Source organism: Falco rusticolus, chromosome 10 (genome assembly GCF_015220075.1).
Source record: "Falco rusticolus isolate bFalRus1 chromosome 10, bFalRus1.pri, whole genome shotgun sequence".
NCBI classification, from domain to species: domain Eukaryota; kingdom Metazoa; phylum Chordata; class Aves; order Falconiformes; family Falconidae; genus Falco; species Falco rusticolus.
Window position 1 is genome coordinate 24,046,356 of NC_051196.1, and position 25,299 is coordinate 24,071,654.

Genomic DNA, 25,299 nt, shown 5'->3' on the forward strand with positions numbered 1-25,299 from the left:
AAAAAAGGGGAGAGTACTTACAGCTGCCGGCAGGACCTTGATGCCCTGGATTGCAACTCCCTGCCATTGCCCCCCCGCCACTCCCGTTTTTAATTACAAGCAGTCAAACTGTAAAGACCTTAATGGACATCTTAATTATTGCATTAAAGTTTGAAATGGAAAATTCCTCATTACGTGCCATGCAGTAGGTCACGGCTGCAATAAAGGCTGATATTTTGCTTGTTACGGCGCTGGGTGCCCTTTGCAGAACGGCGGTGTCTTTGGGGCATGTCCCAGCCCTGGGGAGCTGGCAGGTGGATGTTAGATCAGGTCTCTGCTGTGAGAGCATCTGCTTGTGTTTTCGGGGCGAGAGCATCACTAAGAAGTGCTCTCTGCTATCACTTTTCTCCTCCAAATAATGCTATTTTTCTCCCCTGTTTTGCTTCCCATCTGCTTGAATGCATTTATTGATTTAGTGTTATACAAACTGTAACAAAGCAGTATCCTTCCGACGCTCTAGAGCCAGCTATCGAATATGCCCCCAAAAAATACAAACCGACCCATCAATTCCAAACCACAGCAACAACACGATGTACCTGTCATTAATCAGCCTTTAAGCCCAGTCCCAGATTCTCAGTCCCTTTCGCACCATTCCTGACCCTGCTTGCTGCGGGCAGGCTGGCAAGCTGGGATCCAGTGGGGCAAACAGGGTAGCCCAGGGACTCAGACAGCCTAAGGAACGTGGCAGGGCTCTTCTGTTCTCTCAGGCTTTACACAGTGGCAGGATACCATGAAGGAGAACAGGGCAGGGTTTAAGTGGATCTGTGGCTTCTTAAGAGCTTTTCAGGTCAAAACAACTCGTGTGTGTATGTCAGGGGCTGTCTATACCTTTATGAGGCACAAAAGGACAGGAAAAGTTGAGGGTAACTTGCATTCTGCTAAATTATCTTCAGCATCGTTTTCATACCACTGAGTTTCATGTTGTTTTTTTCAGAGCACATTGAGAAGATTAGTGGGCTCTGCAGTCCTTGAAGATATTTTCTTGATTGCATGACAGATGAGGTTTTAAAATTCCTTTAGTGGCTATTTCTCCTTTTCAAATGTAATCCCAAACTTTTGCTCCTCCCAGCCCCACACTAAATTGTACAATTGCCAAATGAAGAGGGAAAGCGAATGCTGGGACAGCAAGTCCTGGGAGCCCCCAGGGCAGGCTCCAGCAGCGAGAGCCACCAGCCAGGGCTGCTCCTTGGCGCAGCCAGGCTCTGCTTGCTGCCCAGCTGTGCCAGCTGTGCCCACCATGCCAGCTGTGCCAGCCAAACCATCCACACTACTCACACCAGCCACGCTATGCGCGCCAGCTGTGCCTGCTGTGTCAGCTCTGCCAGCCAAGACATCCATGCCACCCATACCAGCCATGCTAACCATGCCAGCTGTGCCCAGCTGTTCCAGCCAAACCATCCGTGCCAGCCATACCAGCCACACTATCCATGCCAGCTATGCCTGCTGTGCCAGCTGTGCCAGCCAAACCATCCACACCACCCATACCAGCCGCGCTATCCATGACAGCTGTGCCTGCCATACCAACCAAGGCATCCACGCCACTCATACCAGCCATGCTATCTATCCCAGCTGTGCCCAGCTGTTCCAGCCAAACCATCCGTGCCAGCCATACCAGCCACACTATCTGTGCCAGCTGTGCCTGCCGTGCCAGCCAAAGCACCCATGCCACCCATACCAACCATGCTATCCGTGCCAGCTGTGCCCAGCTGTGCCAGCCAAACCTTCAGTGCCAGCTGTGCCCGCCGTGCCAGCTGTGCCAGGCTCAGCAGCTCTCAGCCAGCCAGGAGCTGCCACATCCCAAATCTAACAGCTCCCTCTGTTGGCATCAGTTCGAACCGATCAGGGAGGATGCAGAAAAGTTGGCCACGTATTTAATTTTTTTCAGCACCGTCTCCAGATGGAAGGTGACCTGTCTGCAGGGCTGTATCCCACCCCACCGAAGACTTGCTTCATCTCTATTAGTACTTTGGTATTGCACCATGCCTCCTGGTGCTGTACTGACCGCAGCTCTGCTCAAGACAACTTTTCAGTCATTTTTGCAAAGTAAGTGAGAAGATGTTGCTAGATGTCCTCCAAGGTCCGATGCACAAGTACACACAGGGATGCCATGAAAACCTGGCAGCCCCGATACTCTCCCAGCACAGCCTCCCCGTCCTCTCGCACCAGCCCCAGGGGGTTAATCACATTAAATATACTTGAGCTCTGTCTGTCCCTTACTGATCACACAAAACAGCATCTCTGCATGCAAAGGAAAATCAGACAGTGTGCAAATGATTTGCTGCCTTTATTTTTTTAGGTCCTTCCATAACAAAAACTCAGCCAGAAGCTTTGGCAAGGTCGCTTAAAGAAGTCATAGTGCAGCTGCGTAAAATGGTTTCAGTACTTTCCCAAAGAGGTGCAAACCTAATGTAACCTAAGCCTCAAATGTACTTCAAATATTTAATTTATTAGCTAGTTTACAGAGAGAGAGAATCTGGACAGCCCAGCAAAGTGTTAGCTGGGCTTACAACGAAGGCACAGCCAGCAATGCCAACTTTCCTTTGAAGCTCTTAGTTCCCAAGTTCCCAGCCTGCAGAGCCAAGGGGTGGCCAAGCTGCCTGGTTAGAACATGAGTGATCTACACTCATCAACTCTTCCACAAGAAACCGTGCAACCAGCAAAGAAGACCAGCATCCACCCCTGGTGCTCCTGACCTGCAACACTGAACGGCCAGGGAAGATGTAAAAAAATCCCAAACTCAAAAACAACCCCCCCACCACCTTTTTTAACCTATGTCACTATAGAAAAGGCCGTTCAAATAACCTGCTCAGACTGGGCAAGGGACAGGGCTGGCAGAGATGCCTGCACAGCCTCGGGCCCCTTTGGCAAGCCTGGGCTGCATTTGCTCAGCCTGCCCTCCCCATTTCACCCACTCATTTTAGGAGGCTTCCCAGCAGCATCTGTGTGTCCTGGTTCTGCAGCACCCCAGACACAGGCACCTATGGCAGCAACCAGCCTTTTAGAGAAAAAAGCACAAGAGAAAAAAATACTTTATCTCTCTGGCCCCCAGTCGGGCCACACTGATGCTATATTCTTTCCCAAAGACATCAGGCAGTTGCATCCTTCTCTCTTTAATACTGAGGAGTAACTCAGCTTAAGCTTAGTGGCACACATTAGTGTCTCTGCAATTAAAAGCCTGTCAGTATTTTCACTACAAACCCAGCTATTCAGAAACTTAACGCGGCTCCAGCATATCTTCCAAGAAGAAATTTAGCCAAAACAAAAGGAGGAGCAGGGGACAATTATTTTTTTCAAGGACGATGAATCCGAACCTATAGCTTCGCTGCACAGCGAGGTCCCTTGGGAAATCTGCTCCCAAGGCTCATCTGAAGTTTTCTGGTAAGGGCTAGAGGAATCAAAGAGATCCTGCCAGGCTGCAAGCAAGGGGTGGGAGGAAAAGCAATGACTTGCTTCAATATGAAATGTCACATTTAAAATAGATCCTACAAAACCAGAAACTGGAGGCTGGTAAATCCTTCCCTTCTAGAAATATTGTGGGTTTTGGTGGGAGTACCACCCAAAATAAGCATGCAGAATCAGGTCTCAGGTCCATAAAATATAGAATTTGGTACTTAAATTTAAAAATATTTATAAATAACTTAAGACAATCAGGCTCAGAGGCGTGTACAGCTGAGTATTTCCCTCTGACACAGGGAACTGCAGGGATCCACACCCAGGACTATGGATCCTCAATGTACAAATTTGCTTTATACTTAACGTAGGAACAAGACCTGCCCCTTGCAGCCTCTTTGGAACATCTCCTGCGCCGCTCTGACAGCACGTGGAGGACACGTCTCACCGAGCAGAAAGCATCTGGGAGTCATGTCCACAGCACAGAATATGACCGCTTCTTTCTATACATTCACAGCATATGGCAAAACAGCTCCCGGGGGATTCCTCAGCTGCACCTACACCGCAAGGTCAGCCCAGCAAAGCCTGGCCACGGGTGCCTGCGGCGTCCCTCTGCCCTCACTGGAGGTGACCCCCATCCCACTCAGGGCTGGAGCAGACGCCCCAGGAGAGGAGGGAGCCCTGGAGCGCTGCCCTCCCGCCGGGATGGCCGCAGGGTTCGGGGCTCAGCTCAAGCACGGTGCAGGCAGGACTGACACAACCTCGCGGCCCTGGGTTCACAGCGGGCGCCCAGCCAGAGGACCTGCCCCGAATCCATCTCACAACTTGTACGCCTGGCATGTACCGGCCAAGCAGACTGCAAAATGAAGGCACGCACGGGAGGGTTAAGGTCAGAGGTACGTTCGTTTGGATTATTCCTTTTGTGTAGTTCAGAGGACACGTGTGGCGGGGCAGCTCGAGAGCCAGGACCCTCCCTGTGGTCCAGGACAGCAGAGCATGGAGGGACCTGCCGCTGGCACAGCAAGGAACCGCTCCAGGGCAGAGCACACAAACCGCGGCAGCCTGCAGAGACAAGCCGGGTACGCTGCTTTGGCCACATGGGTCTGTCCACTAGACATGGACTGGGGCACACGGGCCGTATCCTCAGTGGAGATGTCGAGCTGGATGGCTCTGGCAGGCCATCAGCTATGCCCTGAGCAAAAAATGAACTCTCTATTTCTTTTCTCCCATGGGTTTCATCCAGACCCATTATAGACTTGGTCTCAGTATATTTTTTTCCTGTTAAACACCTAAAAAAAAAAAAAAAGAAATGTTCTTTGGCACTTGTGCAACAATGACACATAGATGTGACGCTCGCCTGTCCTTCAGCTGCTTGCTGGAGTCATCTCTAGAGATCCATGTATGCAGAGTCTGTGTCCACCCTCTGGGCCTCTCCGAACACAAGGAACGCACAGAGGCCAATGCTGTTAACAGCAGCCACCAGGTTGAAAACAGCAATCCAGGAGCCAGTTGTTTCAATCAGGTAGCCAGCCAAGTACACGCAAATGACACCTGGGACAGGAGAGAAGAGAAATGCAAAGGCTCTGGGGTCGGATCCTGCCCGCCTGCGAGGAGAGGGCTCTCCAGGGAAGGATGAGCTGCAGGAAGGCACCTTACCTAGGAGGGCTCCACCTGTATTCCCAACACCTGTAAAGAAAAGAAATTGCATATTCCAAAAAAAAAGGTGCAAGCAGCTTCATCCGAGCCAAACGCCTTGCTGATGGCAGGGAGAAGTGACACAGCCCCATTCCACCACCCGGCACAGGGAAGCATCCCACCACCCAGCACAGGGAAGCATCTCACCGCCCGGCACAGGGAAGCATCCCACCGCCCAGCACAGGGAAGCATCTCACCGCCCGGCACAGGGAAGCATCTCACCGCCCGGCACAGGGAAGCATCCCACCGCCCGGCACAGGGAAGCATCCCACCGCCCGGCACAGGGAAGCATCTCACCGCCCGGCACAGGGAAGCATCCCACCGCCCGGCACAGGGAAGCATCCCACCGCCCGGCACAGGGAAGCATCTCACCGCCCGGCACAGGGAAGCATCTCACCGCCTGGCACAGGGAAGCATCCCACCGCCCGGCACAGGGAAGCATCCCACCGCCCGGCAGGCACGCTGGCACAGGCGCTGCCCACAGGGATCGCCACACAGACAGAGCAGGCATGCCACGGAGCTGCTCCTGCTCAGACCTCACCGACAACTGCATCCCCCCCAACACACCAGCACAACTCAACCCTCCCAGGACCCTTACCGAACAGTAAGCCAGCACACGAGGGGGCCAGGTCCTGCACGTTTACTGAAATGCCGCTAGTGGGAAACAAGAGAGGGCAAAAGGGCTGTTTCAATGGAGCGTGACTGCTTTCACATCATTTACACAGCGTTTAGTTTGTCCAACAGAAGGAAGGGGTCCTAGACCAGAAATGGCACTGGCAGGAGGAAGGAGGGAAGAGACTGAGAGTGAAGCAGCACAGGAGAGTACCAGGAGGAAAACAGATTCAACTCAAAGCGTTCAGAGGGACCAAAATCCAACTTCCAGCTCCCTGCTACCTGCCGGAGCAAGCCCCTCCCCCTGCTAGAGGTTTGCTGGATCATTTCCAACCCAGTGGGCACCAAACTCCACCGGCCCCACAGGGACCACCACACGATGCTCAGACGAGTGCCAGTTCTTTCTCGCACAGTCAAGACGGAGGCAGCCGCCCCCGAGACCCCCGAGCGCCAAGCGTGGGCTGAGGGCTGAGGGCACAGCTGGTGCCGCTGCCATTCCCGTTACCTGTGGTTAAAGGTCTGAAGCCCCACAGAGGCGGAGGCGAACACTATCGCTTTGCAGAAGCTGGAGGTCTGGCCCAGGCACAAAGCAAAAATGCTCGAGACGCCGGAGCCAATGACCTGGAAGAAAGGGAAAATTAAATAGCATAGCACATTTTCTGTAAGGGAGAAAGCAACTCCTTTCACGGACAGACTGTTCCCTCTGACAATGGCAAGAGCTCAGGTGCACCAGGTGCTTCTCGAGCCTTTTTCCCTGGTGTCCTGCCCTTCTGTGTCAGAGGTCTGTCTGGAGGGGTGTGATGCTGCGGAGCAGAGAGGATACGCTGTGCTCTCACCCAGCATTTCTATTTCTGGTCAACCTTGCACGGCTAATTCCTCAGTATCTAAGGGGTCTCTTGGAGTGACAGCGCATGGCTGGCCCTTGCCAACCAGAAAACCTCTTCAGAGCACTCACAGACCTCTGTGCTCCATGTTACCATTGGTCCACGCTCTGTTCCTCAGATGGGGTTTTCCCCGGGATTTCATTTCCCATACACACTGACCACCGATCGATCTGCAAAGCTAGAAAACCTGTCCTCTCCACCTGTAACCACCAGCCCAGCTCCCCGAGAGGTCTCATCTGCCGTGTAAGCAGAGCTCAGCAGGTAACTGGGTGCCTCTCCTGCGGCTTCAGCTCTCTCACCTGCATGAACTTACGAATGGTGATGGTTTTGTACCCTGGAAGAGAAAGGGAGAGCTGGAGTTAAGCATTGCTCACAAGGTCTCCTTGTTCTCCAGCCAGGAGACCACAGGGTAAGTGGATTTCAGATGGCTGGATTTCAGATGGCCAGGTTTCATCTGCAGGTGGATATTGTGACTGAGATCAAAGGCAGCCCCAAACACACGGATGGATTTGGACCCTGGAGTATTTGTTCTGCTTTCCTATCAGAACCTCACATTGTCTATTTGCTGGGTCTTCTCCCTACCAACAAGCCCACCTCCTCCCACCCAGGTCCTCTTTCCACATCACATAAAATAAGAGCTGAGGAAAAGCCAAGAGAGCTCTTACCCTGGTTGATTAAATGATCGGACAGAAATCCACTGAACAAGCTTGTTGGAATTGCAACCAGCCAGGGGACTACATTAAACACCCAGCCCTGAAAGGGAGCAAAAATCAAGAGAGGTTTGCTGTCAGAACTCAGTTTGTTTGCAAGTATTTTATCTGATAGTCTGTCATATCTGTAGAAAGAAAAAAAAATGATCAGGACTATTTTGCAGGATCTCCACCCACTTTGCAATGCAAGCTCTCAGCTACACCCTGCACCACTCCAGTCAGTAGGGTGGCAGGTGCATCACAGGGCTGTAGCATTCGTAGGATTGCTGTCTTTGCTTATGCCCTGGTGACCCTGCATCCAGGGGAGAGGCAGAAAGCTCTCTCTGCTCTGGAAAGAGGGATTAAACATGGCAAAGTTTACTGTCCAGCAAGGTGATGTGGCAGAGAGCCACAGAGCCCTGGAAAGTGAGCTGTAGATTTTACTCTGCCCTGTGGGTCATCAATAAAGCTGCCGGCAAAATTTCCAACATCAGCTTCAGCCTCATTAGCAGCGTTACTGTGAAGCGGAGGGAACATAGCAGGATTTTCTAATGCCAGGATTAGGTAACATTACGGGTAGCAGCATACTTTGGCCTATTTCCAATAAGCGAGCTACGCTACAGTTGTAATCACAGATGATTACCGGTCATCTGGATTACAGCTGCTCAGAGGCATTTTGTTGCCCAGATCCCACAAGGAGCTGAAATCAGTGTGGGTTGAGCTGGGCTTCATCTCAGCTGGTTGAACCTACTCATCCATCCATCGTCCCCCGCACCTCCCCCCTTCGCCCAGAGCCCATCACTCCACGGAGGCATCCCTCCCTCGCCTGGCTTCAGGATGCGTGGGAGGGCTGGATAATCTTGGGTTTCAATAATCCTGTTTCAGCTGCTCCTGGAAATCATACTAGGGTCCATCTGCATCTTTCAGTGCCTTGAAATGCTGGGTCTTGGCCACCTTTGGAAATGGTACCCCATAGGGTTTGTGGGGTAGTGTCTCTGGTGTCTGTTAACACCAGCTGGGGTTGCTCAGCATGTCAATCCCAACACATGAACTGCCCCTGTCTCATCCCCACAGCCCACCACCCTGAGCAGCATGAGCCAAACCCCTCCATCACCCCCATCTCTAAAGCCCTCCATCACCCCCATCCCCAAAGACCTCCACCACCCCGTCCAGGCGGGCTGCAGGCAGCTGCTCGGGCAGTGGTGAAGGCAGCTCAACTTCAAAAAGGAACTCTGACCAGTAGGTGACATAGGTTTCCCACACTAAGAACTATCATCCATCCTTTAAAATCAAGCATCCTCAAGCCTCATTTTATTAAAACGTATGAAGCGATTATCAGATGCAGGAACGCTACATAGAGCATCTTACATAAGGGCACCGTGATAAAATGCTTAACAGATGGTAAATTACTGCTGCACAAGCACATTACTCGAGGTGCACAGATCTTGTCACAACAATATGTTTGCCGGTTTAATACATGATTTTAATATAAATATCAAGTATGCCATAAAGCATCTTATACATGTAATGTGAAAAAACATTTGTTAGCAGCTCTGGAAATTACAAAAACCTAACAGCCATTGTGGAAAAGATTGTCTGAGTTTCTGAGAACAAGATCAAAATACCAAATCTCAGCCCAGAAGAGTATTATTGCCTAGGTTTCTGAAAAATGGGAACATATTTGTGCTGAGGAGAGGGAAGCTTTTATAGTATTCTTGAATTGCACGTTATTAATGGCAATTATAATTTTCACAGGCAGGTCTGAGCTATATAATGTCAGTACAGCTAAAAACTCCATGAAAACCCAGGAGTGAATGGCGGTTGTTTACAACAGCGTAATGTCATGAGCTCTGTGCCACTCAAAACCCACCCTTTCTTCAGAAAACAAGAGGTAAAAACCAAAGGCGACCCTCTCTTCCCTGCCTGGGAGGTGCCTTAGCTCTGCCTCACTTCAGCATCCCTAAACAAGCAACTAGACACCTGGAGAGAGGATGCTCACATCTCCAGATGTATGCGCAGGGGGGTAACAGCTCCTAACGCCACAAGGAAACCTCCCAGCTCCCCCTGCCCCCCAACCTGCTCTCCCCAAATCCCCCTGCCATCACCTTCCTCCCTAACCGACCCCTTGGCAGGTACCCAGCATGGTGACCGGCAATGCCTGTGTCTCAGAGCCAACTTACCTTTGACTCGGGGAAAGTTTCCTTAAAAAAAGTTGGCAGCCAGGAGAGGAGGGTGAAAAACGTGCTGGCCGTAGAAAGCTGAGCGACGATGACAGCCCTGAAAATACACAGCAGAGAGGAAACAATCAGGAATGACATGTCACACTGGGTGGGACACGGGCACTCCAGCAACCCAATATTTCAGTTCCTGGTCTCTAAAGAAATCTCTCACAGCGCTAGAACTACTTCCTGAGATTTTTTTCACGGGTAACTACTCCTTTTGGCTCGCCACTTGCAGCATCACTCGTTGGCTGCCCTCATTGCACAGCGCCTGAGCAGGTGCCCAATGGTTCAGGCGAGGTTAACTGCAGCCACAGTTGTGCAAGTGCAATTCCCACCAGTCCCATCCAGCGCTGCAAGGGCTGTCCTGCTCCAGGAGGTCTTGATTAGGGTTTTCTAGGGATTTGTTATCAGCAGATGCTCCGTGGTTATTCAAGGCAGGAACGGGCTTGCTGCCCTGCAGCCCCACTGCCCTCCTCCCCGTCTTAAAGCGGCACTTGGGAACATGCTTGGATGAGCTTCAGTACCTCATGCAGCATCCCAAAGAAAACCCAGCTATTAAAAAGCTGTTTTGCCAGCAATGAGAACACAGCCTGTGCCAGCCAGTGCCCCTGAGCAGCACTTCTTAGGAGCTCATTAGAAGCAGCATTTCTAACAAGACCAGTGGAGAATATCATGCCGGAGGAGCGCACGACTCACCCAGGGAATAGCCTGTGAGGGCAAGAGACTCGCCAGTAACATTTAAGCCTGACATTCCTCCAGACAAAACATAAACCACCTTTTGTCAAGCTTATCTTTTTAGTTCTTACATATATATATATATAAAAAATATATATTATTATTGTGTGTGTATATATATAATACATATATTATGTGTATATATGTATATTATTGTATTTTTTTATATATACATATTGTACACAGAAGGGATTAGAAAACCTGATCACATTTCCCAAACACATAAATAAATGGACAAGATACACACAAGCAGAAGAAATAAGCACAGAGAGGAGAAAAAGCCCCTGGATGGAGGGTGCTCCCCAGCCCTGCCGGTGCTCGGGGCCACTGCCGCTGCCTACCATATAGGTGCCTTCTTAAACAGCTGCTTCCAGGGAACCTTGGTCTGCTTGGATATCGAGAGGCCTTTCATTAAATAGTCTACAGGGATGATGAGGTCTGCAGGGAAGAAAACAGACAAAGGAAAGCTTGGATCCGTAACTTGCTGTACAGTCCTGGGGGACCGCTATACAGCTACCTCTAATCTCCTTCTAACCCTTGTGTTTTGGCTATACCACCACTGAATGCTCAGGAAAACACCTTATTACATTGGCCAAAATATTTCCACTGTACCCACTGACTTCTCCATCCATCCACCTTTGCCCGTATGTTGCATCTCCCATTATAATTACACAAAAATCCCTTGGGCAGGGACCGGGTTTGCACGTTGTGCAGTACCAGGTACCAGGCTCATGACGAGCCGAGCTCCAACATACCACGCTCACACTCATAATGCTGCAGTCAGGTGTAATGGTTTGCCCATGTGGGGAATTACTCCCAGACAGTTATTTGGGAAGAGATATTCTGGATTAACTGGTTTTTAAAAGCTCTCTGTGTAGATGCTCTTAGTTTGGAATAAGTATCTTGTCCTGCTTTAGCTTAATCCACTTTGAAGATCATGCTCTGTTTGGTGTTTTCACTGGTGCTTAAGAATACTGAGGAGCCAGATCAGGCTCTTGTCAGCAATGCAATGCAGCTTGGGACTTGAAATCGGAAATCAGCAATGCAAGAGCTCAAAACCCTGTACAGCATCTTGGCAGGGAGACAGCGTGTATTATAGAAGACATCCGAACAAAAGGTGTTCCTGTAAAATGGGGCATGCTCCTGAAAATCCGGGGGATCTGCAGATGGTAACGGAGAGGCACCACTCGTGCCCTGCAGCCCTGGAGCGCTGGCAGCCCGAGGGATGAAGGCAGCTGGACTTACCTTTCTCGCTCAGGAGGTACTTGCAGGTGCAGTAAACCCAGAGCAGAGTGAGAAAACCAGAGAAGTAGAAAACACTCTCCCAGCCGTACCAGTCCAGGAGGAGAGATCCTACACCGCCGATCACCAGCGTCCTGGGGGGGAAACCATGCTCGGATTTATAGGTCTGGCTAAGAGCGGTCGGGCTGCAGGCATCAGTGGGAGATGAGATGCTCCTGCGGTGGATGCTGCCTGTCACTAAATGCACCTCAAAGAGCCACCAGTCGCTGTGTGTGCAGGCACTGCCCACCTGCCCACTCACCCCCCAACTCTGCAACCTGCCCTGTTCCCTGCAGGGCATCTCGTGCCAGATCTTCAGCTGGACAGAGGGACCAGCGAAGGGACCCCACGCTCACCTGCCCTGCACCGAAACATGTTCAGCCGGGAAAGAAAATGGGGTTGCTGGTGTGCAGAAAGTAACTCAGAGAATGTATAAATCAGCAAAAGAAATGAGTACACTGGAAAACTAAGTGATTAAAGACAGTAATACTTCTCTTTGGCTTTTAAGCCACCCTTGCATTGAGAAAGGAAATTCTCATCCAGAATAGCGGAGATGGGGAAGTTATATTATCCCCATCTATCAGAGAGGAGAGATGACCGGGCTCAGGCTGACCCTTGCTCTTCCTACTGAATCAGGCTGTTTCCCACAGCAATTAAATGTTGCAAACACTCTTCAAAGTCTGGCTTGAAAAGAAAGAAAACAAAACTACGCAAAACCTTGACATGCATGACAGCAACTGCCTGAGGCTTCTTCAGCTGCAGCCAGGATCCTCAAGGACCCAGGGATCCATGTGTACTTTGGGCTGCGAGTTTTGCCTCCAACTGTTTAATGGCATTTCATCACGTGTGATGTCCAGAGACTGCCGCTTGCTGCTCTTTTTAAACTTACCCAAACTGTGAGCCGGTCCCCACCGTGCTGTAGGTGAAGGCTCGCTCGCTCTCCCGGACCTTCTGGGACAGCAGGCTGGCCAGGGATGGGAAATACACCCCTGTAAGCAACGGGAGCAGACAGGGAGCAGTCAGGCTCCTGCACCCTCAGGAGTGAAGCAAAAGCTAATTTAAAAGATCCAACAGGAGCTAAACACCGAGACAAAGCAACAATACCTTTGGTGAATTCAAAACAGGGTTATAAAATAAAATGAGTGAATCCATCACCATGAAAGGTGTGTTTGTGCCTTCTCCGTAATCCTGTTCCATCGCCACTGCTGCTACTCTAAGTCCATCAGTGCCAATGCACTTATCCCAGTGGTTCCCCAGCTCAGCAAGAGGGAAGGAAAATCACCCCAGATTATCCAAAAGTTTTGGCAAGGACCAATTTTCCCCAAGTGCTTTGAGGGAGTTTTAAAATGTGGAAAATCAAACAGCAACAGTGATGATTTCAGAAGCCAGCAGCCCTTGTCTGGTAGAGATTCCTACAGGGGAACGATTTGTCAGCGACTTTCTCTAGATGTGTCACTCTTTTTCCCCGCAGAAGCTCTGGCTGCAGGGGCAGTTTTGAGGCAGCGGGGTGCTCGAACATGCAGGAGATGGGTTCACGCACTGCGCAGCCCGTGAGCTGCAGCCGAGTTTAGTGCACAGGAGCCCCTGTGCTGGGAAGGCCCTGGGTGGGCAGGCACAGAGACGTGCTCAGGACAGGGGTCTCACCTTGCAGCAGCCCCATGAGGAACCTGGAGCAGGTCATAAAAACGAGGTGTGCAGAAGTGACATGGGTGAGCAGCGGAGTGAGGACCGTGAGGAACCCCCAGGCTGATGCCGAGAGGAGGAGGACCTTCTCACCACCTATTCTGGAAGACAGAAAACATGTTATCAAAAAACAAGGGGAGGGTGAAAGGGCAAAGCCCGCCAGTCAAGACTCAAGTGGTCTTCCCAGTTTAGCCCGTTTTTAAGAGCAACCCTTCAGTCACACTTGTTCCTCTCTCACAAACGCCTCTAGCTCCCTGGGCTGTACTCTGACCTCCTCCCTTCCCACCTGCTGCTGCCCTGGAGCAGCATCCCACAGGCATCACTCTCACCGGGACACTGGCCACCAGCACCTATCCCACCCCATCCCCCAGGACACCACCACACCGATGCGCTCAGATCTCCGACAGCGGGGAAGCCCAAGCTGCCGTCACTGTTCTGCTTTTCTTAACCAGTGCTGGTGTTTACCCTTCCATCTGCTTTTTTGCACCAGCTCTGCCTGTTAACATTTGGGTTTTTGCAGACATTTGCTTGGAAACTATTAAGGAACATAATGAAACAGCACAGTGCACTGCACGGATAATGTACTCCTTCCAGGCATGTGTTCCTCACCAAGGATTTCATAGGAAAGCCCTCCTCACTAAGAATAGGGTGGCTGGGGAAAGGAATTCGAGCAGGTAATTACTCAGATCTTTTCTTACTGCTAGCTGGGGAAGTTGCTTTTTAATTGATATGATAAAATGGAGACACTTAGTTTTCCCAGACATGAAGGAAACCCTGATGGGGGCTTGCTTGTGAAAAGATTGCATGAGAATATAGGGTGGAAAAACGGGAGGTGCTGAATGGAAAACAGAGATAGACTGTGCAGATCGGATTGAAAAAAGCTGTATTCTTTGCAAAAAGGAAATAATTTCTTCTTGTGGCAGTTATAAACCCTCCCAAATGGCTGTCCAGCACTGCTGGGATTAAACTGTTAATGGACAAATGACGCTCCTGGTGAGCAGCAGCTATGAACTATGCAAAGAGCATCAGCAATTATCACTTCTCTAAAATAAGGTCTGTTTTACACCCACTATTTCTTTCACCAGCTTAATATGTAAGCTTGTGGGTTTGCTTTTATTATTCCAGTTACTGAACCCACCCTAAAAACAACCTCCATCGGAAAGATTATGCAGGTATAAAAGTGCTCTTTGCTGTTTCCAGGTGAAAAAACCCTGTGTCGGTCTAAGTGTCGGTTCACATGACTGCAGATCTCTCCTGGCAGCCAGTCTGCAGGAACTGCCGAGGCTGTAATGATGATGCTGGGGATTCTGCCTCTGCAAAATCCTTCAGAGCGTGCTGCCCTATAAGCACAGCAGCAATTTCAAGAGCCAGGAATCTAATCGGACAGTCACAACTAGGCACATCCTATCTGAATCAGCTACAGACCTTAGTGAGGCTGATGGAGAGACCTCAGCTGCTTTCGGAGCAGCCTGCAGTGCCCCATGGAGCTTCTCCCCACCACCACGCTCCACCCTTCCACCCATTCTGTCCCAGGGTGAAACCTGGCACAGCCACGGTCAAGGCTGGACCTGAGAGGTCAAAACCAAGCGAAGTGTCATTCAAAAAGCCTGAGCAGAGGAAAACATGAAAATAATTTCCAGTACTGGTCACTGATATGTCCTCCGATAATCTGTGTCAAGCAGTAGCCCCAGAAGAAGCTGCTGAGCACTACGCCGGATTGCTTCTTGTCCCAGTCGAAGTAGGTGCTCAGGGCGACGGCGCAGATGGGCACGGTGACGCGGGTGCAGTACAGCAGGCATGTCCCCAGCAGCAACATCACTGTCCAGACACGGGACTCGGGCCTGCAAGGATGGACAGGAAGATGGGGAAGGGCAGATGGAATGGTCTGCATGGGAGATCCATGCACGGTGAGACTAGTTTGCTTGCAAGCTGGGTGTATCTCGATAAAATAAAGGTCAGCGCAATCCCCCTGTGGCCCATGGTTCTGACACAGAGCGTATCACATCTGGTGACTTCTATGGAGGATGCTAACTTTCATCCCGAGCACTAACTGAGCCCAGCAACAAAATAACATCTGTCCATGGGCTGCAGGGTGGGATGGGCTGCTTGGGCATCACTGACTGCGGATGGAGGGAAAGGTGGGGGGAAGCGTGGTATGTTTGCTTTTTTCCCCAAACAAAAGCTTTAGAAACTGTTCTTTAAAAGTTAAGGATAACAAAGGAAAGGTCAATGCATGAAGCTGGAAGCATTTGCATGAGACACACCGTCTTGGTAGCAAACATTTGTTATTTGGCATTCCTATCCATTCCGCACAGTGGTGGGTGGGTTACCCTTCCTAAATGGGAGGGAGAGGAGGAATTCTTTAGTGAGAGACAAGACATGATAGGGCTGAATAGCCCAGAGAGATGGGAAAAGTAACCCAGCCTGGTCTGATAAGAACTTTAAGATAATATCAGTAATAACATGTTAACAGAATGTATTTTTTCCATGCATGAGTACTCAGCCCCCAGGCAAAGCACTCCTGCAGAAGACACAGGCTGGCAATCAGTGGGAAGGCAATCTGCCCCTGCTCCCAGCCAGCAGGGCTTCTGGAGCACAGACCCCCCGCTGCTGCAGGCTGCAGCCCCAGGTGTAGGTGAACCCCCACTAACATCAGTCTGGGTCCCCCTTTATCTGTGAATTATGGAGTTAAAAGCTTAGTAAGAACACCCAGTATTTGTGTGATTTCTATTTGGTTATTTTTACACCCAGAGGCCAGAGCACCTCTGTGTTCCCACCTCTGTGCATCCCACCATCACACACCCACCTTCCACACGGGAAACAACCGGGGTCACTTTTGATACCAAACCCAGCATTTATTTCTCCGTGCTGGAATGTGATAAATGTAGGTTAATCCCACACAGCACAAACCCGTCTGTAAACGTGTCAAATGGCCTGTCATGGAGGGAGGCAAAGGCACAATGGGAAACGGAACACGCCGAGCAGTTGTACACATCGGAGGGGAATTTATTGTTGTTTCCTGATGAGGCAGATAAGCAGCTCAGTGCCAACCTCTGGCAGGAGGAGCTGGCAGCGTTTCAGCTGGTGCTTTGAAGCTTGGAACCACCATCACTGAGCACATGTACAAACATACGAAATAACACAGGAACTAGCAAACCTCATGTATTTTTGCTGGAGGAGTAAGTAACCAAGGGTTGACCTGCCTCAGCCTTTTGAACTGGCTGATAAACACTTTCAGACACCCTCCTGCTCTTACACCGAGAGGAAGATGTGCAGCAATCAGATTTTCATTTGCTGCAAATTTGTGATCTGTTTTCTAATCTCTTGCCCCATCCAGCTCCGGGAGCAGCAGCTCCACTGCCTTCAGTTTGCCACGGCAAAGCGCAGCGAAACCAAAGGCTTCTGAATGCTGCATGTTGGGGTCAGACCAACCCAGCAGGATGACACAGGCAGGAGGTTTTGGGTATAAATCCCTCATCAGAGGCAGAGAGCAGGTGGCGGATAACTGTCGATGGAAAACGTCACGGAGAACCTGCATCAGAGGGATGCCTCAAGACAACCCAAGATCAGACGCTTGCAGCTATAAGCGACCGACCCACGCCTGCCTAACCAGTGCTTCTGCACCCACAGCAATGGGCTGTTGCCAGCCCAGGGCCATAATCTCTCCTATTACCTACAGCAGCATGGCACTGATTAATTTGAGCTACTGGACCTGCAACAATAGAGGTGACCAAGTAAAATGCAGCAGCCTGTGTCATGCATAGGGTTTTCCCATTATTTAGCCACGAAGACAGTTTTCTGAATTGTGCTTTTCACCCTGAAGCAAAGGGAGACCTTTACGAACTTTCTCACTCTCTGGAGCGGGGCTGAGCTCTGCCTTCTCTCCCAGCAGTTATTCTGATGAGTTTAGCAGCATTTTCACGGGATATTATTAGATTGACAATTCTTCCTTGGCCCTAAATCCTGCATGGCTGTGCAAGGTGGAAGACAGAGAGAAAAAGACCAGTGCAGCTCAATGAACTGGGCTTTATTCTGTTTATCTTTATAATATTGCCAAAGTTTGTTCCCTCCTGTGGGTGTTTGCAACTAGGAAAAGCAAAACCCACATGCAGCAATGCCGGTGCCCAAGGAAGGTGCGGGGGGGAGCGCAGTTTGGTGGTACGGACTGAACCCCAAAAAGCAATGAGCAGGCTGCAGAGCCGCTCTGGCTGCAGGGCGGAGGGGCAGCAGGGGATGCTGTGGGCTCCCAGCCCTTTTTCTCACCCCGATGAGGCAAGCAGAGTGCCCCCAGCCTCTGTGCTGGGGGTACACAAGGAGATTTGGGGGTGGCAGGGGGAGGCTGCCGTGCCAGCAGTGCGGGGCTATCCAGAAACCAAGCCTGACCTGCGGGGAGCGGGGTGCACAGCGCCACGTGGCTCTGCAAAAGCAAGGCACTGTCCAAAGCCCAGCTCAGACACAGCAGGGAAGGGTTTGCCAAACACAGACGTGCTCCCAACAAGCCCCCTCCCCAGCTGATGTTTTGACAAAACTCCTCTGAATATTTTTTTCTTATTCTTTTTCAAAAGCACTAAATAAGTCTCTGGGTATATGACACAGTCTCAATGCTCTTTTTGATTACTACTCCATTCTATACATTTATATTCTTTTCCTATATATCTAAATGCATCGGTAGGGACTTACGCTCTAAACAAGTGGGAGTGTGAAGGTGGCTTCAGACTACCACTTGCTCTGTAGGTAGTATATCCAGCAAGGAAAATCCACTCAAATAATATAAGCGTCAAATGTAATCACTAGCTGCCCACACCCACCTAAAAGCATGGCAAGAATTATTTCTCTGCAAGGACAATGATGTGCTTGCATCAGAGGAAAAAGCTTTGTAAATGCATTTGCTCCTAATTACAGTTATCACGGCGGCTGCGGATGAGTCAATGTTCTGCTCAGTGCAAAACAACAACAGCCAAGGTTACAGGAGAAACCTCGACCAGCACAAAGGGGAAGAACTACAGCTCTCCTTCAAAAACGAAGGACTAATGAGAAATCAAACAGTATTTTTTGTAGGTAACACCAGCCATCCGAGAAGCAGAGCTTTACCATCATAAACAAATTAAATCTAATAGCTTCCCTGATGAGGGAGGTACAGATAATCTCTGCTGGAGATAACCAAAGTGAGTCAGAGTAAAGCACATCTAAACCTGAGGAAGTCACAGCCGCTGGTGTCATCAGTGCCACCGTGCCCGTCTCACCCACCACGGGGACAGGCTGAGCATCTCCCCACAGCGCCATGTTGATCCCAGCTGAGCCCTGGCTCCGTGGGGCAGAGAGGGGGCAGCCACCTCCAAACCATCAGCAGGTGTATCACCGGAGGCTTGTCTCGAGCCACCTAATTGACTTAATTGGGTGGCGCATGCTGGTGGCAGCTCCTCGCCACCCACCCGCTCTCCGACCCGCCATGCCTCCCTGCTTACAAGAAACGGGCACCGCAGGTGCATCCCCTTCTGCACATCACCAAGACCCCCTTTACTGAGCAAAGCAGCCATGCAGCTACAAAACACTTCCTATTTTGCAACCCTCCAACCACCACCCAGACAGACTATAATTAGCTCAAGCCCTAATGACTCTTCCTGGGCGGCTTTTTGTATGGCAGCAGCCCTAGATTTGAGCAGCCCTGCCTGATGTCCCTTGGTTTTCCTCTTCCAAATGGGGCCCCGGGCACTGGGTGGTCACAGTTTTGCTTCCAAGCATCCAGTCATTCCCCTGGGACCAGGCTCCCACCAGCCAAATGGGTCCCCTGCCCAGGGCACAGTGGTTAAGATTCATTTTCAAGGATGTCTGAGAGCCCCAAAGGGGCAAAACCAAGCCCGGCTGCCCCGCGGTGGCAGGCAAGCCATCAGCACAGGGTATCTTTATTTGCAGTGTGTTTTCCTGCTGGAGGAATTTCTCCGGTAGATGCCACAGAGCAAATATTTATCCAACTTTATTTCTCTTGACTTGCCTCCCTCCTTCTTCCCAGCCTGCAGGTCTGTCTGTTTGCAGACACTGCAGGTCACTGTTAAAATGGACTTGCTGGAGTTCAGGCTGTCAGGTCACAGCTCAGCACCCCCTTCAAGGCACCAGGCTGGACCATCAGGCAGTAACAGAGCTGTGCTGAGCTGCAAGGCTACAAACGGTCTGTTCCAGCAACAGCTCTTGGCCAGAAGCCATCTGCAGGGGTTGTGGGTGCTTCCCACAACTGGAACTGGAAGTGGGAGAACTGGGAGCTGCAGCTCCTGATGGGCTCTGGAGCTGCGCCCTGGCCAAGGTGGGCACAGGTAGTGGCAGTGGGGCATACCACCCACTCCCAGGGCATCTCCACCTCAGTTCCCTCCTCTAAAAGGAGACTAAAACCAGCTCTGTGTGAGATGCACAGCGGGTGCATCAGCTGGAGCCACCTCCAGCACCTCCAGCCCTCTCGCTCATCCCAGCCACCAGCAGCATACACTCGCCCGCTCCTGCAGAACCCCAGAGCAGGATGGGGACAAGCCCCCGTGGTGGTACCAAGCTCCCAGCCATGCTGGAGGGCCACCAGCTCCAACCCAAGGGCACCCAAGAGCCCAAGCATGGGGCCATCTCCCAGGGGAACGTCCCCAGCATGGACAGCTGGTGCCTGTGGTCACCCCTGTGCCTGGCTGCCGGCCGCACCACAGCCTGGGGACCCTTCCCTCCTCCCCACCATTCCCAGCCTCACGGCAGCATCCCCCTTTGCAAACCTCTTGCCCAGCTTACCTGCCTATGGCTTTAATTCACAGTACTCTCCAACACAACCACAGCACAACTAACATGGCGTAACCACAGCAGTCGTGCAGACACTCCTGTGCAAGGAGATAATACCCAGGAAGTTATTTTTAGCCTGGTTTGACAGTCCTCTCACTTCTTTCTCCATGTTTTTCTCAACAGTTTCTCCTTTCCCTGAAAATCTAACACGCTTGTCAAGACAGAGGTTTGTTTTTTTCCCCCTTATTCCAGTTGATTTTGTCGTGCTGCAGACCGGCTCCAAGCTAATGATTTGTCGCTGTCGAAAGTAGCTTTGGGGTTTAGAGAAGGGTGGTGGTTTGTTTTTTTCAACCCACCAGCTAACAGCCAACAAGGGCTGCACAGAGGACACAGGGCTTTTTTTGCTGGGAAAGCTGCTGGTTTCCTGCCCGCCTCCGGTGCACAAGCTCCCTCCGCAGAGCCGCAGATGGCAACAGAGTGGTGTTCAGCAAACACGGCTCTGGGTTTATTCCCTCTCTTCATTTCTTGCTTTCAGCAAAAGCAAAGATGAAATTAGATTTCAGCAGCTCATATGAGCTGGAAATAGTTATTAAGTCCAGGTGGAGGCGGTGGGAAAACACAATAATGAAGTGCACACGTGCTTTGCACGCTGATCTAAGGGCATACGTGGATCAGCCAGGAGTGAAACGTCTGTCTTGTTTGTATTTTCTACATGAGAAAAGTTCTCAGCAAGGTCACAATTAAAACCAGGGTGTGGAACTTGTACAATAAAAAACCCAACTGCCAAAAAAAAATTTTAAAAAGGGAACAAAAGCTGTAACGTGGTGTTGACAGAAGATCAGGGCATGGAACGCAGAAAAACAACGTGACCACTGGCTCCAGGCAAAGAGCACGGCCAGGTGACCGAGACCAGCTGGTGGCTGGTGGTACAGCTCCTTTTATCTCTAGGGCTTAAAGAAACTGCTGTAATGATCCCTTGACTTCAGGTGTAGCCAGAGGCAGGGAGATGCAGTGGTTTCAGGAGTCATTCGCTTCCCAGGACACACTGAATTTTCCATGTTGTATTTCTCTCCTGGAGGCATCGTCCAAAACGTGAGCCCCATGCCTTCTGCTGGATCTGCCGGTGGCTTTGTGAGCAGCCTTCAGCAACTGGTTTCTCTTCTCGCTGGGTCTTCCCCCGGTTAAACCAGAGATGCTTAAAGACATCTATTGCCCAAGTGGTCCTGCTCTGGCAAGTTAAGATCTCCATTAAAAAGTGCTATCTAAATGTCCAGGCACACCACATAAACGGAAGCCCCAAACAGAAATACCCAAGTGTTGCTCTTGGAAGAGGAAGAGGAGATGTGTAATAATGGAGCCATTGGAGACCTGCAGAAAAATTCAGGAAAGGCAGCCGGAGAGGCAGGATAAAACGTAGGGCAAGAACAGTGGAAGAGGAAGGGAAAGCCAGCTGAGAAAAGGGAGGACAAAAGAAGAAGCAATATGAACAAAGACGGAAAAATAAACCTGCCAAGATAACTGTTTATCTCTCCTTGCACCGATGGCGCAGACAGGTCTTGGAAGGCTGCCTGGCCTGTCAGTTGTTGCAGCACCATTGGAGAGCCCATGCCACTTCCCCCACTTCCAAACCGTTGCCTCCGTGGCAATAGCTCATTACTTGGAAATGGTGAGAGCTATTTAGTTGCATATACTGTTCGAAAACTGTCTGCCAAATTGGCTTTCAACCACCCAACCAGGTATTGTATCTAACCCGACCAACTTGATTGCATGATCTGGCCAGTTGCTCCCCCCTGGTGGCTCCCAGCCACCGCCAGTCCAGTTTGCTTTGGACCATGAAGCCTCCCCAGACAAGGGCTGGGACCACGCATGTGCATCTGCACCAAACAACCGGGACACGATCTCAGCTCTGTGAATTACAGCAATATAGACAATGATCTGATGGCAGTTATGGTTATCCTGCTGCTCTTTCGCATTTACTGGATTCTTTCAATTACTAGCAGCACTGAAGACGGTCAGAATTGCTTCAGAATACGTCTGTCTTCATCAACAGACTGTCCTCATCAGCAGTCGCTTTTGTTTTGGAAAGTGTTATCGATGGTTTGCATTTTTCGAAGAGATTTTGGAAACTGGAGTGTTCACTCTGGCCAAATGTATTAAATCTTTTTTTCTAGGGGAAAAAGACCTAAATGGAAACTTTGCTTTGTGAAAATCTGGCATGGGGTTCTTTCTCTCCCAGCGCTCCCATTTCACAAAGACTCAGGGAAAAGCTAGAAAAGGGGAGACAGAGAGAAGGGATTTTCCCAAGTGCTTTTGAGGGAAAGAATCTTCAAGTTTTAAGCGACCCTAGTGCCAGCGGTCTGCTTTTGAGACCTACCCCCTTACTCCTGAGCTGAGGGTGGGTTCGATTAGAGCTCCGTGTCTCTGACTGCGGGAAAAGTCCTCTCGGGATGGCAGACTGAGGCCGGCTCTCGGCCGGCCGCCACTGCAGCAAGCGACTGGTGATAAATCCCAGCTCATCCAGTGGCTAACTGCTGCAGGAAGGGGCAATTCCTCCCTTCGGCCGCACACTCCTGTGCGTTGGCACCGATGTCACCTCCACCCTCCTGAGCCCGGGCGAGCTCACGGCAGGTCACACCGGCCTGAAGGCAAAGGGGAGCGGGACCCCCGGGGCAGGCTGGTTACACCGAACCAGATTCCAACAGCGTGGGGGCAACACAGTGGAGTCCAGGGGCTCCCAGGTTGGAAAAGCCTCTGACCATCACTTCCAGTTTGCAACCAGCGAGTCACCCCAGCTCAGGTGGGAGAAGTGGCAGACCCCGAGCTGGAGGTGCCGGGTGACTCTCGGTGGCCGAGGGGCAGCACTGTCCCTGGTGTCCCAGCGCGGACCCTGGCTCGGACCCTCTGCTCCACGCACTGCGCACCCCGCCTCTGCTTACACCCCGGCTGCTAAAAGCCGTCAGTTTGTGCTTAACAGTATTTTAATTACTTCAGGAACAGTTTGTGCTGTTCAGCCGCTGCCCAGCTACTATTCCAGACTTTATCCTAATGAATTACAGTGAGCAGTACAAACATCCCTGCTGGCACATTTCGATAAGAACCCCGTAGCGGCGGTACCACGTTTAAATAACTGACCTCAGGCCAGCAAGAAGCTCGGGGGACTTTTCCCCGCCGTGTTCCACGGTAACCCCGCAACCTCCCCCCGCCCCGTCGCAGTGAGGCGGCGGGGACGGCCCCGGGCGCTGCCACCGCGTCCCCCGGCCCCCCGCACCGGCGGAGCGGAGCGCCGGGAGCGGCGGCCGCTGCCCGGCGGCTCCGGGTAGCGGTTGGGACAGCCCGGCCCCCTCCAGCCCCACGCCGCATCTTTTCCAGGAGCAGCATCAGAGGGGGCCGCCGGCTGACCCTGCCCGAGCTGCGGCGGGGACCGGGGCCGGAGGGGACCGGCCGGGGGATGCCCGGCTGGGGGGGTCCCGAGCGAGCGCTGCGAGTAGGGGAGCAGCTTTCACGGGAGCAGCTTTCCCGGGAGCGGGTCCAGCCTTACCTGGACCAGTACGGGTCCCCGCCGCCATCCCTCCTCATGCCGTCGAGCGGCGCGGCGCGGGGGCCGTGCTGGGCGCTGCACAGCGGCACATTCCTGCCGCCGCCCCCCGCGGCCATGCGGGCAGCCCTTCCGCCTCCGCCGGCTCACATCGCGGCGGCCGCCGGCTCCCTCCCCCCGCCGCGCCGCGGCCACGTGTCAGCGCCGCCCGCCGCCGCCCGCCGCGCCGTTCCGGGAAGTCCCGCCGCCCGCGGCGCACCGGGGCCGGGAGCCGACCTGGGGCAGCCTCGAACCGGCGGCCCCGGAGGGCGCGGGGGGGGAAGGTGCCCGGCCGCCGCGGGAGCCTTCCTTCCATCCATCTCCCACACGCGTGTGGGGTTTTTTCCCTTTTCCCTTTTTTTTTTCTTTTTCCCCGTGAGTACTTCCAGCTCCCCGGCAAAATCCAGTGGGACTGACCCCCACCAGGGTCCCTCCTCTCCCTCTGGCACCCGGGAAGTGCAACACTTCTTGTGCTCTAGGTGAATTTCCAGCTTCTGTAGGTGTGCAGGTGGCAAAGTGTCTCTGCTTTTTAATCATAGTGAGGTTTGGGTTGGAAGGCACCTTAAAGACCATCTAGTTCCAATGCCTCTGCCCCGGGCAGGGACCCCTCCCACCAGCCCAGGTTGCCCCCAGCCCCGTCCAGCCCGGCCCTGAACCCTGCCAGGGACAGGGCACCCCCAGCTGCTCTGGGCAGCCTGTGCCAGTGCCTCACCGCCCTCACAGGGAAGAATTTCTTCCTTATATCTAATCCAAACCTACCCTTTTAGTCTAAAGCTGTTCCCCCTTGTCCTGTCGCTACAGGCCCTGCTAAGACATCTGTCCACATCTTTCTTATAGCCCCCTTTAAGGATTAGAACAGAATATGATATTCCCATCCAAAGAATTAAAGGAAAAAATAAATCGGAATAAGTATTGTTACAGCTTGGTTTAACTGTTGGCTAGAGCTGTTGCCTTGCTGTAAGCATCTGAAAGAGATAATCAGGCTCCTTTATGGAAACAGGTAATTAGTGATGGTTATCTCAGTCCAGAACAAGAGGACTTGTGACTCACTTCAGGGATAGGATGAGCAGGCGGAGGAGCCTTGTGAAGACACTGTTCGGGTAATTCTGTGGCCAATGGCAACTCCGATGCAGCCATGGCAAAGCTTCAGGTCAGCACGAGCTGGAGGAGCTCCGGCAGAGCCTGACCAAGGTCGTCCATGGCCCTGGGAGAAGGTACCAGAGCTTCTGGGCGGCACCAAAAGGCACCAGGTGCACGTGTGGGACCGGCGTCTCCAGCTGCTGCTCCTGCAGCCAGCAGCCTGCGAACGCTGGTTAAAAATGAAGCCTTTAGCAGACTAACAAGTTCACTCCCTCATTCTTCTAACAAATATTTTGCAGGTCCCTGAAGAGCAGTTAGCTACTTAAGAGGGGTAGCAGCATTACCAAACTGAACCTGAGAGAGTGAGATAGCAAAAAGGTTCCTCACACACCATGGAGAAAACTCCAGAAGGTCACCAGCGCTGACAAAAGCTAAAACCATAAAACTGTACTTTGTCCTTTACTGCAGCATTCTTTCCTCAGAGGAGAGATCTACCCAGAAGGGCTGTGGCGCAGTCACACAGTCCCATAGACCCGCTGCAGACAGAGGGAAACAAACGCAACAAATTTTGCTGCAAGCAGAACCTGAGGGGAACCACGTGTAGTAACCACAGAGTTTGTCTTCACCCAGTTGTAGGCTTTCCTCCCTTTATTTGGGCAGGAAAC

General features: G+C 51.8%; 1 protein-coding gene across 2 annotated transcripts; it reads right to left on the bottom strand.

Moving 5' to 3' along the window:
- Positions 1-2,304: 2,304 nt before the first annotated feature.
- On the bottom strand, positions 2,305-23,676 carry SLC17A9 (solute carrier family 17 member 9). 2 transcript variants are annotated; one of them, XM_037403034.1, is made up of 14 exons: positions 23,519-23,627; positions 19,993-21,430; positions 14,874-15,071; positions 13,192-13,331; positions 12,437-12,536; positions 11,512-11,642; positions 10,608-10,704; positions 9,490-9,586; positions 7,286-7,373; positions 6,920-6,954; positions 6,242-6,357; positions 5,723-5,778; positions 5,086-5,115; positions 2,305-4,980 (listed from the first exon to the last, which is right to left on the bottom strand). In XM_037403034.1, the coding sequence occupies exons 3-14, from the start codon at positions 15,044-15,046 to the stop codon at positions 4,817-4,819; spliced, it is 1,227 nt and encodes a 408-aa protein (XP_037258931.1). In that variant the 5' UTR covers positions 15,047-15,071; positions 19,993-21,430; positions 23,519-23,627; the 3' UTR covers positions 2,305-4,816. The 2 variants fall into 2 exon arrangements, with proteins under 2 accessions (XP_037258931.1, XP_037258930.1); XM_037403033.1 differs by lacking the exon at positions 19,993-21,430 and having other exon boundaries at positions 23,519-23,676.
- Positions 23,677-25,299: the final 1,623 nt, after the last annotated feature.

Coding starts and splice junctions, on each gene's coding strand:
- SLC17A9 (XM_037403033.1), bottom strand. CDS start 23,634: ATGGCCGCGGGGGGCGGCGGCAGGAATGTGCCGCTGTGCAGCGCCCAG. Junction 15,072..23,518: donor GGGGACCCGTACTGGTCCAG/GTAAGGCTGGAC, acceptor CCATCCTTGCAG/GCCCGAGTCCCGTGTCTGGA. Junction 11,643..12,436: donor GGGACCGGCTCACAGTTTGG/GTAAGTTTAAAA, acceptor TTTCCCCCCCAG/GACGCTGGTGATCGGCGGTG.